The sequence below is a fragment of the Cricetulus griseus genome, chromosome 6, assembly GCF_003668045.3.
Source record: "Cricetulus griseus strain 17A/GY chromosome 6, alternate assembly CriGri-PICRH-1.0, whole genome shotgun sequence".
Lineage (NCBI taxonomy): Eukaryota > Metazoa > Chordata > Mammalia > Rodentia > Cricetidae > Cricetulus > Cricetulus griseus.
Window position 1 is genome coordinate 6667130 of NC_048599.1, and position 16143 is coordinate 6683272.

A 16143-nucleotide genomic window follows, 5' to 3' on the forward strand; every position below is an offset into this window, starting at 1 on the left:
TGTTGTGCTGTTTTTCCAGACCTCCCACCTCCTCCACTCCCATGTGGGTCCCAGCCTGGCAGCAGCCCACCTTGCAGACCAGAGGCCAACCTGTGACAAGCGGTCCCCTGGGCCAGGGCTTGATTGAGTTTGGAATAGGAGGGCTATGGCACAGGTCCCTGGCACCCACACACTCCACATCAGCACCTCTGACCGATTCCTTTGGGCTCAATTTCAGGATCCCTGACCTAGAGCAGGAAGGAATGCTACCACTCAAGGTGTGAGGCTGGAGCATGTGTCCCCAGGCAAGGCTGGAGGAGCAGCTGGGTGATGACATCTTCCTGTCTCTCTCCTCCCCTGCCTCAGGGTCTCCGGCTCAGACTCAGCCTGGGCATTCTTCCCCTTGGCCATAAATGGACATTTTAGTCCTGTTTCTAGCCGAGCACACCCAGAAGATGGAGAAGGACCCAGTCTTGTGTGTCTTTCTTTGGGGAATGTATGATGCTTTTCCAAAACCCTTTAGCCTCACCCTCATCACACAGGTGGAAACAGCACAGGCCACTCCAGTGCCACACCTGAGACAGGACAGTGGGACCATGATAACCCTGCACTGCCTGTGTCTCACAAAGCCCCACACCGCTCCCTATTCTGGTCCCTTCTCTTCAAAGTTTTCCTCCAAGCCTCTCTCCCTGCCTCCACCTCCCATCCTGCAAAGGCAGCCTGATCCATTGTTAAGCCTTGAATCTGAAACATGCAACAGGCTTATGTCTTGAACACTTCGTTTCAGGCAGTGGTGAGACTCAGGGGTGGGGTAGGGGAGGCTTTGGAACCTTTAAGGGATAGAGCCTGGCTGGCAAGAGTGGCTGCTAGGGACAGACCTTTGAAGGTGACAGCTGCACCTGGTCCACAGCACTGTCCTGCTACCGTGAGCCACTCTGCCTCTATGAGGGACTGAAACCCTCTCACACAGATAGCCGGTGCTGAGAAGTGGAGCTGTTGCTGTGAGACACCTGACCTGTGGTTTGCAGGCTTTGGACCTGGCTGAAGCCTAGACTGCCCCGAGCTATCTTATTGGCTGGTTCTGGTTGGAGCCCAGAAAACCTGAGCTGGTGAGGGCTCAGGCAGGAACCAGGACCTTGCTAGGAACCAAAAAGAAGTCATTCCCATCAGGCAATTCCAGCTCGTTCTTGCAAAGCACTTGTCTGTATTCTGCCAATGTCCTGGACTTACATGTGGCTTAATTATATAATAATGTACAGCTTGTCATGGTGGCACACACCTTTGATCCCAGCACTTAGGAGGCAAAGGCAGGCAGATCTCTGTGAGTTCAAGGACAGCCTGGTCTAAATAGCTCGTACAATGTCTACCAGAGCTACAAAGACCCTATCTCAAAAAATAAAATGGACAAATTAATTTGTGTGTAGGTATGGAGGTCAGAGGACAACTTTGGCATCTTTCTCCAGGGCTGGCCACCTGGGTTGAGGTTTTTTGGGGGGTGGGGATGTGACAGCTCACTGAGTAGTCCTACCTGCTGGCTTTTTTTTTTTTTTTGAAGGTCTCCATTTTTTATTCTTTATGTACAAAGATTAGCATGATCTGTTTCACTGGGTAGACAGTCTTGAATAATCCATTCAAAGTTGCTTACTCCAACGTAATGAAGCCTATGTCCTTTGCATACTGACAGAAGCACTGACGGCACATGTTCAGCCCATATTTTCAGATCAGACCCTGGCAGTTAGAGCAGACTTGGCAAGAGTGAGAGCCCTGGCCAAACTTCCGAGGGTGACTCCAGTAGAGCTTCTGGTAACCCGTCTTGCCTTCAGCCAGCCAGAGAGGAAAAAGTCCTTGCTTTGTTTTTATTGTTGTTGTTGTTAATGTGGGCTCTGGGACTTGAACTCAAGTCCTGGTGCTTCTCAGGCAAGTACCCTCCTGGCTGAGCCATCCCCCTGCCCCACCCCATTTCCAAAGGTGTTTAAACAGACACACAACCTGAAAGTGAAAAACCAACTGTCAGTATACGTTATGCAGTGAAGGCAAAGTTCCTGAGGCAGAGGGCTGATGGACACAGGTCACAGATCCTGCCTGCTGGCAGAGGAAGGGCCCCACACACAGCTCGGGGGCAGCCTGTCTCCACCGACCACTGCAGTTCCTCTTTAATTCCAGGCTTCGTCCCTCACTGGTTCCCAGCTGTTACCCACTCCCTTTGTGCATGGGGATCTCTGATTATTTGGGCTGTAAATGTGCTTGTTTGTCATGTGACCTCATTCTCATCAATAGGATTCAATAGCTACAGGTAGGGACAGAAAAACTGCCTCCTCCCCTCCCCAGACTGAAAAGGGCTAAGCAGGTGATTCCAGCTACCCAGAGGCTGAGGCAGGGGTCTTAAATCAAGGCTAGCCTGGGGTACACAATGAAACCCTCATCTCAGAAGGCAAAAAAGAGAACTGGACAGTGGTGATGCATGCCTTTAATCCCAGCACTCGGGAGGCAGAGGCAGGTGGATCTCTATGAGTTCGGGGCCAGCCTGGCCTACAGAGTCAGTTCCACGATAGCCAGGGCTACACAGAGAAACCCTGTCTTAGAAAAACAAACAAACAAAAAAGCAAAAGGAGTGGAGAGAATTAAATAACTGTCTTTCTGCTGCTGCTCCTACTCTGTTTCCTAAATATGGAAACAGTGGGTAAAGGCATGGCAGCCATGGTGTAGCCACAAGGACACAGGCTACCTGCTAAGGATGGAGAAGCTAGGGCCGTTTTATGACAGTATTTCTCTGCAGATTCACCAGCCTAGAGGCCAAGCCTCCCACAGGAGTAAGGAAACACCACCCTTCCGTTCTAAAATGCTCTGTGGTGAAGTTTCTGCGCATACAGCTAACAGAATCCAGAGAGACCATCTCCTTACCAGCAGCCCAACACAACCCCAAGGCTCACAGGGTTTACTTTATCTTTCTCAAATCATAAGCACCAGGAAAAGCAATAGGCTGACTGGCTGTGCCTGGAACGGCACAGTTGGCCCAGTCCACATGCCATAAGAGAGAGCTGGTACCCAACAGGAGATGGTGGATGGACACCCCGTGAGGAGGTGGGGCTGAGCAGAGCAGGGCACAGTCAGCCCTCAACAGAGATACCACATCCACAGAAGTTCCCAGCAGCCAGCAGGCAGGTGTCTCTTGGCTGCAGTTTCCAAGCCTCTCCTTTCAGAGGGCTCCCCTCTGTATTTCTACTCCAGCAACCGGCCCTCAATCTCTTTCTTAGTTGGGTCATCTGCTGACCCCAGCATGGCAGTTCTGTCAACTTGACATAATCTGGAACCACCTGTAAAGAGAAACCCAATGAGGGAATGTCTAGATCACGTTGACTTTGGGGGACTGTCTTGATTACATTGAGACAGGAAGACCCATCCTGAGTGTGGACACACCTTTCCCTCACCTGGGAGAGTGAGCTGAGCAAGCACGCATGCATCTACGGATCTCTTCTCACTGTGGATGTGGTGCCAGAGTCTTACCACCGTGATGTCTCCACAGTGATGGGCTGTGACCTGGACCACAAGCTGAAATAACCCCCTTTCTCCCTGAGCCACTTTTGTTGGGATGTCTCATCACAGCAACAGGAAACAAAACCAAGATACCAAAGTACCCTCCAGACCTAGTGGTGCCTCTGCTCGTCTCACAGTGGGGGCAGCCAAGTCTTCATCGGCCACACAGTCCCATCAATAGGGATAGACCCCCTTCCCCAGCAGGCACTGGCAGCCATCAAGAGACCAACACCAATCACCCTGGGAAAGTGTAGGCAGTCTGGTCACCTGGGATCTCATCTGGATGCCTGTGACTTTGACTTGGCAGGTGACCAGATTCAGCAAAAGAAAATATAAGACATTTCAGAAAAACAACAAATGGCTTGCTAGTGTGGTTGTGTGTGTCTTACCTGTTGTGGCCCTACTAAGTGGGTGACCTTGCCCAGCCGCTCCCTTAGTTCTTAATATGCAAATGAATCAGATAGACTCCTCCCCTGGTGCTAAACGATACAACCCCTGGCACACAGTAGGTGGTTAGCAAATGCTTAACCTTGACGTTGACCTTCAATCCCAGCTGACAGAAGGCCTCCCTTCTCCCTGAGGGTACACCTGAGTGTTCTCTCCAGGGGCAGAGAAAGCCCTGCCTTTCTGGGCTTGCTCAGTAAGTTGCTTCTCAAGGGACAGGGGTCTGGGCACCTGCCCCAGACAACTTAAGGAGACCGAAATGAACTGGTGGTTAGATGGTGACCCAACCTGTGTTCTGGCAACCAACAGAGAAAAACACCCTAACCAGTAAATATAGCAAAACTGAAATGCTACACTCCTGCGTGACAAAGCCAGAGGAGAGGCCTGGACACCAGCAGCCAACCATTGCCTCCCTGACGCCCTTGGATGGCCCTCAGCCTTGTCTGACACCTGAGGTCTGCAGCAGCCTATTGCTATGGCCCCTTCCTCCTGGAGTCCCGAGACGGTGTGTATCAATCCCCACCCCTTCTCACTGTGTGGCCTCCTGCTGAGTGGTGCCCTCTAGGTTCCAACACTAATAACAGAGATAACTCCCAGAGGACAGTGACCCAACAACACAGCAACAAAAAACAACAACAAAAACAAGCAGTGTGACTCTGACCATGTTATTTACTTCTCTGAGTCTCACTTTCTTCTAGAGAAAAGGGAGCAATTGTAGGGTGCCCACACCACGGGTTGTTGCAGGTTTCAGTATAACTTGGCTACGTGTGACACCACAGGGCTGTCACCAGGAGGCAGACGGGACTTCCCAGTGAGTGGACTGGAGACGTAAGAACTGCCTCTTGCCCTCTGAGGGCTCTCCCACCCAGCACCCGCCTCTTCTGGAAAGAGCAGGCAATCCCTGCCTCATCCACTCAGGCTGTGGACAGAGAGGTGTTCAAAGCTGCCTTTTTTCTGCACCCTCTGTAAGTGCCACAGAGAAAGCAAATCAATCCCTCTAAGTGTCACAGAAACGTCCCCAGACCCAATTCCCTAACAAGCAGTGCTACCCGATTAGCCAGGTGTGTGTGTGTGCCTGCGGGGGTGGGGGTTGAGGGTGGGGAAGTGGGGGGTTAGGGGGTGGGGGAGTGGAGGCCAGAGGTCCACATTAGATACCTTCCTCGAGTGCTTCTCCATCTGTGTGTGTTGGGGGGTGGGGTTCGCGCTTGCGCTATGTCATCAGGGGCCCAGTCTTCTTTAATCCCTCACGATACCCTCTAGACAGGGTCTTACACTGAACCTGGGGCTTGAAGCCTGCACTAGGCTACATTGGCTCCTAGCATGAATCCCCGGGGTTCCAGGGCGACAGGAGCCCAGGCAGCCGCACCCAGCTTTTATGTAAATGATGGGACTGAACTCAGGGCCTCAAGCTGCACCGCGCAAGCGTTTTACTGACTGAGGTATCACCCGAGCCCGCTAACCAGGAAATTTAAATTATTTACGCATAAAACCAACCATTTTTGCCTGAGATGCCCTCCAGGCCCTGGGATGCAAGGCACACTCTCTGCTGGCAACAGTCCCCAACGCCACCTTCTCATTAGCACCGAATAACAAAAGTCTAACAGTAGCGCCCCTCCCCACTGCTCTCACAGCCTGCCACAGACTGAACGGTGTGAAAACAGCTCTGCTCCGTGGGCTCTCCTTTTTTTCTATTGCAAATAAAATTTGCCCACCCAGGGATACAGGCCAGAGGGAAGTGGGGTGGGGGCGGGATGAGTGGCAGGTCCCCTCCAGGACTGGGGGAAAGTCTAGAAGGGCTGGATATCTTGATTGTCCCTCCCCCCTCGCCTTCTCCTCCCCTCCCCCTCCTCCACCTCCTCCTTTTCTTCCCAGTTCCCGTCTCTGGGAAAAAGGCTGCTGACACACAGGGTCACAGAGAAACACAGCAAGCATGTGTTAGCACAGCTCCGCGGCCAGTGTGGATGGAGAGTTCTGGGAATGTGCTGTGATTCCTCTTGGCCCATGCGGTCGTCAGCCTACCAGGCAGGTCCGGAGGTGCCCCCTCCATACAGAAGGCCAAGTTCAAACATCACCCCTGCCCCGCATAGCTTCAGATCTGCTACTTTCGGCAGGCCCTTCTGTCATGCCTGCCACTGAAACTGTGACAGGTGTGCTCCGCTCTGTGCGTGCTCTGTGACAAAGCACCATGACCTGCCACCCTAGGGTCCCCAGGCACCAGTGTGGTCTTAAAAGCCATGCATGTGGGGGCTGGGAGTTGGTTCAGCAGGTCAAGAGGAAGCACTACTCTAGCAGAGGACCCGAGTTAGATTCCCAGCACCCACATCAGGCAGCTGCTCACTATTGTCCTAACAGCCTCAGGGGACCTAACACCCTCCTCTGGCCTCCCCAGACACCTGCTTTTATTTGCACACACCCACACTGGAATGCAAATTTGTATTACACTCACCTGCACAATATTAAAAATACCGGCACTCAGGAGGCAGAGGCACGTGTATCTCCTTGAGTTTGAGGCTAGCCTGGTCTACATAGTGAGATCCTACCTCAAAATAACAAACAACGACAACAATAATAATTGATAATAATTTTTCAAAGCCATCCATTCAGCGTGCCCGCACGCTGGTCTCCTTTGGTATCTTGCACAACCTATGGTTCACAACAGGTCCCTCCTTGCTGAGGCGGGTCCTGGGCAGAGGAGGGCTCAGGTTAAGCAACGCGCCAGCTACTCAGTGAGCATGGACTGTGCAGGTGAGCTCCTTGATTGAGGTCTTTATTGCCCACTCACGGGAGTGCTCTGCACTTTTGTGCAGCCCCGAGAAACCCCCACCTGTAATCAGGCTCGGCTGAGAGGATGCCCCTGGCAAAGGCATGACTGGCTTTGGGTACCATTCTCTCTTCCATACCCTGCTTGGGCGTGGCCCACGTTAGCGCCTACCTCAGGGCGAGTTTGCAGAAACTTGACCATTTCTGAGACAAACTCCACAACGCCTCGCATTGTCTTTGCTCCAGTCAGGTGGCTGGCCTGAGACAATCCTGTGCCCGAAGGATTCTGATTGGCTAGTAAGCAAGGCCGGTTCCTGGGAGGCCGGACTAAAGCATCCACCCTACCGCAAAAGCATTCGGTATTCTCGGGGAGGAGGTGGGACGGGGATGGGAGAAAGGAAAGCTAGAATTTAAGTGGCTTTTAAAGGGAATGCGGCCACATTCTTTCCCCAAGTCACCTGTTCCCGGGGCAGGATGTTGCCTCCCTCGGAAACTACCCTAGCCTCGGCCCAATAGAGATTGAAATTTGCCCTGCGAGCGGCGCGCCCCAGCGGTGAAAGGGTCACCATAGAAAAGGACTGCTCTGGGCTGGAGAGCTCTGGGTAGGAGCGCTTGCTGCGCTTCCAGAAGACCCGAAGTCCGTTCCCAGCACGCACATAGGATGATTCCTAACACCTGTCAAAGCCAGCTCCCCGGAGAGCACCTGCGCTCTCTCTCTCTCTCTCTCTCTCTCTCTCTCTCTCTCTCTCTCTCTCTCTCTCTCTCTCTGTCCTCTCTTAATTAAAAATGATAAAATAGATATTTAAAAATTAAGATGATTCTTCAACAGACATTCACATTTACATCCTATGCTGTAGGAACCAGCTGTGCTCCCAGGGGAGGGAGCTTCCGTAAACGTGGTGGTGGGGGGTGGGGACTGAGGATACTGTGACATCTATCCGGGGGAGCCCAGGGCTGGGCTGAATATCGACACCCCACCAAAGGTGTCTCCCGCTGGCATTGTCCCTAGTGCTTAGATCCATCCACTTGTCCTGAACAACCGTGAAGACAGACATTAAGGCCCACCTATGTTGCCCTGCCTTGGTGTTTGCTGCGCACTCTCGACCCCAGACTGCCATTAATAAGCCTAAGAGAACGAAAGAGTCACAGGCCACAGCCTTTAGCCTCATCGGGAGTGGAACCTTCAGTTTAATTATGTGGGTTCCGATTCTAAGTGCTCCGGGGAAGTTAATGAGAATCTTTGACCAAGGCTTCGTCTCCAGCCCCTGCCCCCAGGGGAAAATGGACCAGCTGAGTCTCCCAGAGACAGGCGGAGCTCCTGCAGCGGACATTTTCAGAAGTCCCGTTTCTCTATTTGTTTTCTGTATCTCCAAGAGACCGTTAGGGAAATGAGTCACACTTAGCCCAGGAACGCGCCCCGGCGAGACTCCCTCCTGCACTCACGGCAAGTCCCTGTCCCCAGGGGCTGTCAGGGGCTGAGACCGAGAGGCGAGGTGGTAAACCCCTTTCACCCACCTGGCCAGCATTGTTCTGGGGATGGACACGGACTTCCGGGACTGTCCCCATCACTCTGCCTCTCATCAGATCCATGGCCCTTTTCCTGTGTTAGAACTGTGACATCATGCATCCTCAGCCACAGTGTTTCAGACACACAGAGAGCCAACCCTGCTTTGCTTGAGTTTTATGAGTTTGGGTTTTTTTTCTGTTTTGTTTTGTGCCGGGCCCTGCTTGAGGAGGTGAGGGATGGAGGGACATATTGGTTTAGCGTGTGTGCTGCGTAGCTGAAACTCTCTCCTTTGATGTTTAAGACCAGTTGTAAATCCTTGAAGTTCGTCCTTTTATATTAGCATGTTAACAAGCTTTGGAGGGCTGACAGGGCTGACAGGAAAGCCCAGCTGGATTGCTCCTGAGCCCCCCCCCCACTTTAATTCAAAGCAGAAGCGGTACTGGTGTTTACGAATGCGGCAGGAAGGGGCTGCTTGGTGATGAAGCTATTGGGCTTGGTGCTTTCTCCAGACAGAGCCCCAGTTGGAATCAATTAAGAAAGGAAGTTGCCATCCTCCGATGGCTTGCTCGCTCTCTGAAAGAAACCTTTGCCCCAGATGAAGTTCAACAATGAAATGCAAGAAGAAAAAGAGAAGGCACCCCCACCCCAAAATCTGCTCAACGTGAATTTAGGTCTTTGGCAGCAAGGGTGACCAAAGGAATAAGATCGTGATTTCCAAGCCCAGGAGTCATGTGGCATACCGTCTCTGCTGGGGTAAAAAGAGGGCACAGAATGCAAGCCCAAAGCTCTCTCCTGGAAACTGAGGAGGTCCTGCCGTCCAGGAATCCATCTTGAGCCCTAGGTTGAGCAGCCTCTGGTGAGGGAGTGTGGGGTGGCATTTTCTCTTCTGATGAAAAGGTGCGGGAAGGGGCCTCTCAGCTGAGCAACTCTGTGCCTGGCCTGCACTGAACAGGAGGCTTTGAAGGGGACACATGGACCCACTCCCTGTGTGTCTCAGGCATATGACAGGCCTGAGGGATGCCATTTGTAGGGATGGATGATGGAGATGAGTTTGCGGTGCAGAAGGTAAGAGTCCAACTTAAGTTCGGCACAGCGTACAGTGTGGGTTCCCAAAGACTCACCCAACCCTGTTTGAACAGCAGTACTCAGCTCGGCTGGACAAAGCTGTCCCCTCATGGGGCACCTGGCGTAGGGATGGTCCCATGACCTCCCAGCAAAGCCTGCTGCTCACTTTGCTTCATCTTCTCATTCACAAAATCCCCTTTGCACTCCCACATGTCGAAGGGTGCTTCAGGCAGCCCGGTGGCTTTTTATTTTGAAAAGGTTTCAAGGAAATAAGGCCCTTTCCTGCGGGACAGCCTCTTCCAGACACGAGGCTGAGGCTCAGACTTATGGTGTTGCCAAAATCCCACGTGTACCTGGTTAGGGGACCAAAACATCCTACCAGAAATGTAAACAACGACAGTGGAGAGTCGAGCTCATTGGAACCATCTTGTGGAATCAGAAAACATTTCTTGTCATGTGTGTCTGAGGGGGACCCATTGCCAGAGGTTCCTTCTACAATGACCTTTGGTCTAGACTGCTCTCTAGGACCTTTCTTCTAGCCTGGGGGCACATCTTCCACTCTGGGTCTCTGTATAAAAAGATGGTGACATAATTGTCTTGAGGGTGAGAACTCAATGTGTACAGGTCACCAAGTGGGTAGCCAGTAAGTGTCAGCCATTAAAGCAAGCTTCAATGGTATGTGAACAATGATAGAGTCCGGTATACTATTCCAAAGTAGACTTCCTAGAAAGAATGCCACCTCAGTGTTCCCCAAAACCTGGCAAGGATTCCCTTTTCTTCCATCATTGATGCTAATCACCAAACCAAGAAAGGTCCACATGCCAGGTGATGGTGGTGCATGCCTTTAATCCCAGCACTCAGGAGGCAGAGGCAGACAGATCTCTGTGAGTTCTAGGACAACCAGGGCTACACAGAGAAGCCCTGTCTCAAAAAAACAGAAAGAAAGAAAAGGAAAGAAAAAGAAAGGTATACCTGTCACAGGACAGGTATTAGCTAATGAATCATTTGAAGGGTTTGAACCTCCTGACTACAGGGACTTCTCCCAGAGTGGGCATGTTTGGGTGTGCTTTACTGAAAATGTGCATTGAGAGACTTCTTTTATTTTATTTGGGGATTTTTGTTGTTTGTTTGTTTGTTTGTTTGTTTGTTGAGACACGGTTTCTCTGGGCAGCCCTGGCTGTCCTGGAGCTCACTATGTAGACCAGGCTGGCCTCAAATTCACAGAGACCCTGCTGCCTCTGCCTCTCGAGGGCTGGGATTAAAGGTGTGCACCACCACCACACAGCTTGAGACTCTTCAAAAAACATTACTGCCGCTAGGTGTGGTGGCATTGTTATTTTATTTATTTATTTTTGAGACAGTCGCTATACAGCCCTGGCTGTCCTGGGACTCACTCTGTAGAGCAGTCTGTCCTCGGAGTCACAGAGATCCCCCTGCCTGTGCCTCCCAAGTGCTAGGATTAAGACATGTACCACTAGTCCTGGCCAAAACTCTTTTACACACAGTGTGTCTGCTACTTCTCTTGTTGCTCTAACAAAATAACCAACAGAACCAACTTAAGGGAAGAAAGATTCATTTGGGCTCACAGCTTCAGAGAACACAGTCTGTCACAGCAAGAAAGATGTAGCAACTGAAATGACCTGTCAGGGCAGGAGCTGGTTGTAGGAGGGTTGACTCCCCCAGTCCCCTAGGGGGCCACTTCCTTCTGGGAAATCACACATTCCCAAAGTTTACCCATCTCCTGAAACAGCAGCACCAGCTGGAGACCAAGTGTTCTAACACATGGGCACAAGGAGACAATTCTTATAAAACTGTAAGACATGGGGGGGGGGGAAAGTTAATATTTCCGCAGGAGTGTGCAAAATCCCTCCTAGCAGTTGTTTTTAACACTTTTTAAAAGACTTATTGCTATTTTTGTGTATGAGCCTTGCACCACACGCATGGCTAGTACCTGAAGGGGTCAGAATAGGGCTTCAGATCCCCAGGAACTAGAGTTAAGGCAGTTGTCAGCAGCCTGTGGGCACTGAGAATCGAAGCCAGGTCCTCTGCAAGAGCAGCCACTGTTTATCACTGCTAAGCTTTCCCTTCAGTCTCCCAGCTGTTTTAACACCAAGCACCCCACAAGTGTGGAGTGGGGGGCTACAGGCATCTGTTCAGACTGTCCCTGCTTAAATAGACACACATACAGCACCAACTTTAAAGACTGGGATCTGTGTTTTCACTCAAATATACTTTGAGACATTCTTGCTACGCTGTCTAAGCCTTAGGGTTAAGCCATCCATCCTTTGCATCGGGCTTCAAGGCTGCAGGTATGGACCACTTCAGCTGGCCATCTTGAACAGCCTTGGTGTTTTTCCACAAATTCTACCTCATTTCAATAGAATATTTAGATGTTCTGATTAACAGGAAAAACTGCAAAGAAAGTTCTAAGAGACCCTGTGTACCCCACACTCCTGAGACCCCCATGTACCCCACACTGTATACTTCCCACTCCTGAGACCCCATGTACCCCACATCCAGAGACCCCGTGTAGTGAACACCCAGTTTCTCTCACTATCAATCACTCACTCCAGTACTGTGAGCTTGCTCTCATGGGTATACCGGGAATTAGCTGATGCCTGACCTGACCTGAATGAGAAGCAGCCTCCACAGACCCATTGGTTGGAAACCTGGGCTCCCAGCTGGCGGCACTATTTGAAAGTTGTGGAGCCAGATTCCCTGAGGAAGTGGGTCACTGGGTGTTCTAACTGCACCCCGCGTTCTGTCCACTCATTTCAGATTCAATGTAACTAGCTGTTTCCTGCTCCTGCTGCCATGCCTTGCCCGCCACGGTGATGGGCTGGGTTTCCTGAGACCATGGGGCAAAACAGAACCTCCCTCCTTATGCTGCCTCTGTCAGTCACAGTAGTGACTATGAACAGCCACACTCCTGGAAAAATGGAAGAGGAACACAGGAGTGAGATGGAGCCATGTGCTAGTGTAAGCATATTGGAGTGCTGGTGTGAGCGTGTCAGAGTGTTTAACCTGTGACCATGCTCCTTGCTGGGGATGACGTGGGGTGTGCTCCTTGCTGGGGATGACGTGGGGTGTGCTCCTTGCTGGGGATGATGTGGGGTGTGCTCCTTGCTGGGGATGACGTGGGGTGTGCTCCTTGCTGGGGATGATGTGGGGTGTGCTCCTTGCTGGGGATGACGTGGGGTGTGCTCCTTGCTGGGGATGATGTGGGGTGTGCTCCCTGCTGGGGATGACGTGGGGTGTGCTCCCTGCTGGGGATGATGTGGGGTGTGCTCCCTGCTGGGGATGATGTGGGGTGTGCTCCTTCCTGGGGATGATGTGGGGTGTGCTCCTTCCTGGGGATGATGTGGGGTGTGCTCCTTCCTGGGGATGATGTGGGGTGTGCTCCTTGCTGGGGATGACGTGGGGTGTGCTCCTTGCTGGGGATGATGTGGGGTGTGCTCCTTTGGGGATGATGTGGGGTGTGCTCCCTGCTGGGGATGACGTGGGGTGTGCTCCTTGCTGGGGATGATGTGGGGTGTGCTCCCTGCTGGGGATGATGTGGGGTGTGCTCCTTCCTGGGGATGATGTGGGGTGTGCTCCCTGCTGGGGATGACGTGGGGTGTGCTCCTTCCTGGGGATGATGTGGGGTGTGCTCCTTGCTGGGGATGACGTGGGGTGTGCTCCTTCCTGGGGATGACGTGGGGTGTGCTCCTTGCTGGGGATGACGTGGGGTGTGCTCCCTGCTGGGGATGACGTGGGGTGTGCTCCTTGCTGGGGATGACGTGGGGTGTGCTCCCTGCTGGGGATGACGTGGGGTGTGCTCCCTGCTGGGGATGACGTGGGGTGTGCTCCTTTGGGGATGACGTGGGGTGTGCTCCTTGCTGGGGATGATGTGGGGTGTGCTCCTTCCTGGGGATGATGTGGGGTGTGCTCCCTGCTGGGGATGATGTGGGGTGTGCTCCTTTGGGGATGACGTGGGGTGTGCTCCTTGCTGGGGATGACGTGGGGTGTGCTCCCTGCTGGGGATGACGTGGGGTGTGCTCCCTGCTGGGGATGACGTGGGGTGTGCTCCTTTGGGGATGACGTGGGGTGTGCTCCTTGCTGGGGGTGACGTGGGGTGTGCTCCTTGCTGGGGATGACGTGGGGTGTGCTCCTTGCTGGGGATGACGTGGGGTGTGCTCCTTGCTGGGGATGACGTGTGGTGTGCTCCTTTGGGGATGACGTGGGGTGTGCTCCTTTCTGGGGATGACGTGTGGTGCGCTCCTTTGGGGATGACGTGGGGTGTGCTCCTTTGGGGATGACGTGGGGTGTGCTCCTTGCTGGGGATGACATGGGGTGTGCTCCTTGCTGGGGATGACGTGGGGTGTGCTCCTTGCTGGGGATGACGTGGGGTGTGCTCCTTGCTGGGGATGACGTGTGGTGTGCTCCTTTGGGGATGACGTGGGGTGTGCTCCTTTCTGGGGATGACGTGTGGTGCGCTCCTTTGGGGATGACGTGGGGTGTGCTCCTTTGGGGATGACGTGGGGTGTGCTCCTTGCTGGGGATGACATGGGGTGTGCTCCTTGCTGGGGATGATGTGTGGTGTGCTCCTTTGGGGATGACGTGGGGTGTGCTCCTTCCTGGGGATGATGTGGGTGTGCTCCTTCCTGGGGATGATGTGGGTGTGCTCCTTCCTGGGGATGATGTGGGTGTGCTCCTTGCTGGGGATGACGTGGGGTGTGCTCCCTGCTGGGGATGACGTGGGGTGTGCTCCCTGCTGGGGATGACGTGGGGTGTGCTCCTTCCTGGGGATGATGTGGGTGTGCTCCCTGCTGGGGATGATGTGGGGTGCACTCAAGGTGCATCCTTCCCTCCCCCTCGGCCATCCTCACTGATCTGGTTGGAGGGTGTCACTGCTGTCTGCAACGCACTTGACAGGGTCCCTGAAGTCCCCAGCCTGGCCCCCGGGGTAGGGGGACCTGATTGTCTGCATGTGCCACCCTGATTCCATTTCAAAGTTTATACAGACCACAGACCCCTTTCAAAGGCGAAGATTAGACAACCATTTACTGCTGAATGAGAGCCAAGCTGTATCTGCCACCAGTGTTTATACTGGCTTTACAACCGCCCCATAGCGCCCCCAGGAGGCCCAGTCAGAGACTACCAACCCTGAGCACCTTCTTACCACCAACTGATGACCCTTGGGAGGTGGACACAGTGAGTCTGTGCCCCCAGCCACCCTCTCGGTGGTCAGGATTACACCTTAGCCCAGCCCCATGACATTTTCTCTTTGATGTCTGGGTCCCTGGTGGAAAGTGAGCTCCCAGGGACTGAGTCCTGTGTACCCTTGTGTCCTTGGGACCTGGAACAGTGGTTGTTGCCAAGCAAATGTTCAGTGCACAGCCTTTCCCACAATGCAGCTGGTGGCATCTTCCCCACAGGCAGGGCTTAGCAATCTGACACTCAGTTCCAAGCTTTGGGTATCTGGCCATCGGAGGTCTGCCTAATGGGACTCACTGGACCCTACAGCTCCAGCATAGCTGTTCCCTGCATTTGCTCAGCTCCTAGACATGTTGGCTATGACTCTTCTAGACTTCTGCGCTTGGACCCAGAATCCACACAGTCACCAGCAAGGTCACCATGTCCCCCAGGAAGCCTTTGCTGTTCCCTTCATTGTTTCCTTTGTACTTCCTCCCAACAGATCTCTAGTCCTCCAAGTATTATCATCACCAAGGCACCAGGCTTATGCTCCCTGTTCAGTCGCCAAGACAATGAAAGATGCATACCAGGTGTTAACGGGATGTTAGGGGAGCTAGAGAGAGGATGGCTCAGTGGTTAGGAGAGCTGGCTGCTTTTCCAGAGGACCCAGACTTAACTCCCAGCAACCACACGGCGGCTCACAACCATCTATAGTGGGATCTGATGCCCTCTCCTAGCATGTAAGCAGACATGCAGATAGAGTACTCATACCCATAAAATAAATGCCATTAAAAAAAAAGAATGCTAATAAAAAAAAGAGAGAGAAAAGAAAAAATAGGGAGAGGGAGAAGGGTTTGCCATGTGAAACAAGCTTGTTCCTAATTTGAACTAATAAAAAAAAAGAAAAAGAAAAAGAATGTTAGGATGCTAGGGCTGGGAGGCAGAGGCAAGCAGATCTCTGTGAATTCGAGGTCAGTCAAAACTACATAGAGAAACCCTGTCTCAAAAAAAAAAAAAAAAGTGTTAGGAACACAGATCTTGGGCTAGATCCAGCTGGGGCTCCTGCTCCTCCTCACAAGGCATGTCTGACTTTTGTTTGTTTTTGAGACAGGGTTTCTCTGTGTAACCCTGGCTATGTTGGAACTCACTCTGTAGACCAGGGTGGCCTCAAACTCAGTCCACTTGCCTCTGCTTCCCGAGTGCTGGGATTAAAGGCAAGGGCTCTCAAGCTGCATACTGCTTTTTGCCCAGGCTGGCCTTGAACTTGAGGCAATTCGCCTGCTTCAAACTCCAGAGTGGAGTTTAAAAGTATAAACTATAACATACCTGGCCCCAAAGCAGGTTTTCTTCTTTCCTGAACCTCAGTTTCTTCATGAGTAAAATGGGTTACTGGTCTCTTCTCCACAGAGTTATATTCATATATTTCCCAGTCCTTTTCACTGAAACTCACATGGAGATGTCTGAAGATTCGCACACCTCTGTCCTTTGCCATTACACCAATGGCAACTGTTTGCTGGATTCTAGCCCAGCAATACAGTCTAGATCCCGGCACTGAGACAACAAACCCGCTTTTTCTCTGGGCGTTTGTTTGGAAGCAGACATTCAATATGGCGGCAGAGGGCTGTTCCAGAACAGCTAAGCAAACCTGGAGCCCAGGTCTTGTCTCTGCTTCATTTCCC

At 52.4% G+C, this 16143-nt stretch overlaps 1 protein-coding gene and 1 pseudogene across 1 annotated transcript; both read right to left on the bottom strand.

Annotated features, from left to right (window-relative positions):
* Positions 1-1620: 1620 nt before the first annotated feature.
* LOC100763669 lies at positions 1621-9501 on the bottom strand (annotated as a pseudogene).
* Positions 9502-12308: 2807 nt separating this feature from the next.
* Positions 12309-14258, bottom strand: LOC107980119 (uncharacterized protein DKFZp434B061). Its single transcript, XM_027423225.1, has 2 exons — positions 14158-14258; positions 12309-14070 (listed from the first exon to the last, which is right to left on the bottom strand). The coding sequence occupies exons 1-2, from the start codon at positions 14256-14258 to the stop codon at positions 12309-12311; spliced, it is 1863 nt and encodes a 620-aa protein (XP_027279026.1).
* Positions 14259-16143: the final 1885 nt, after the last annotated feature.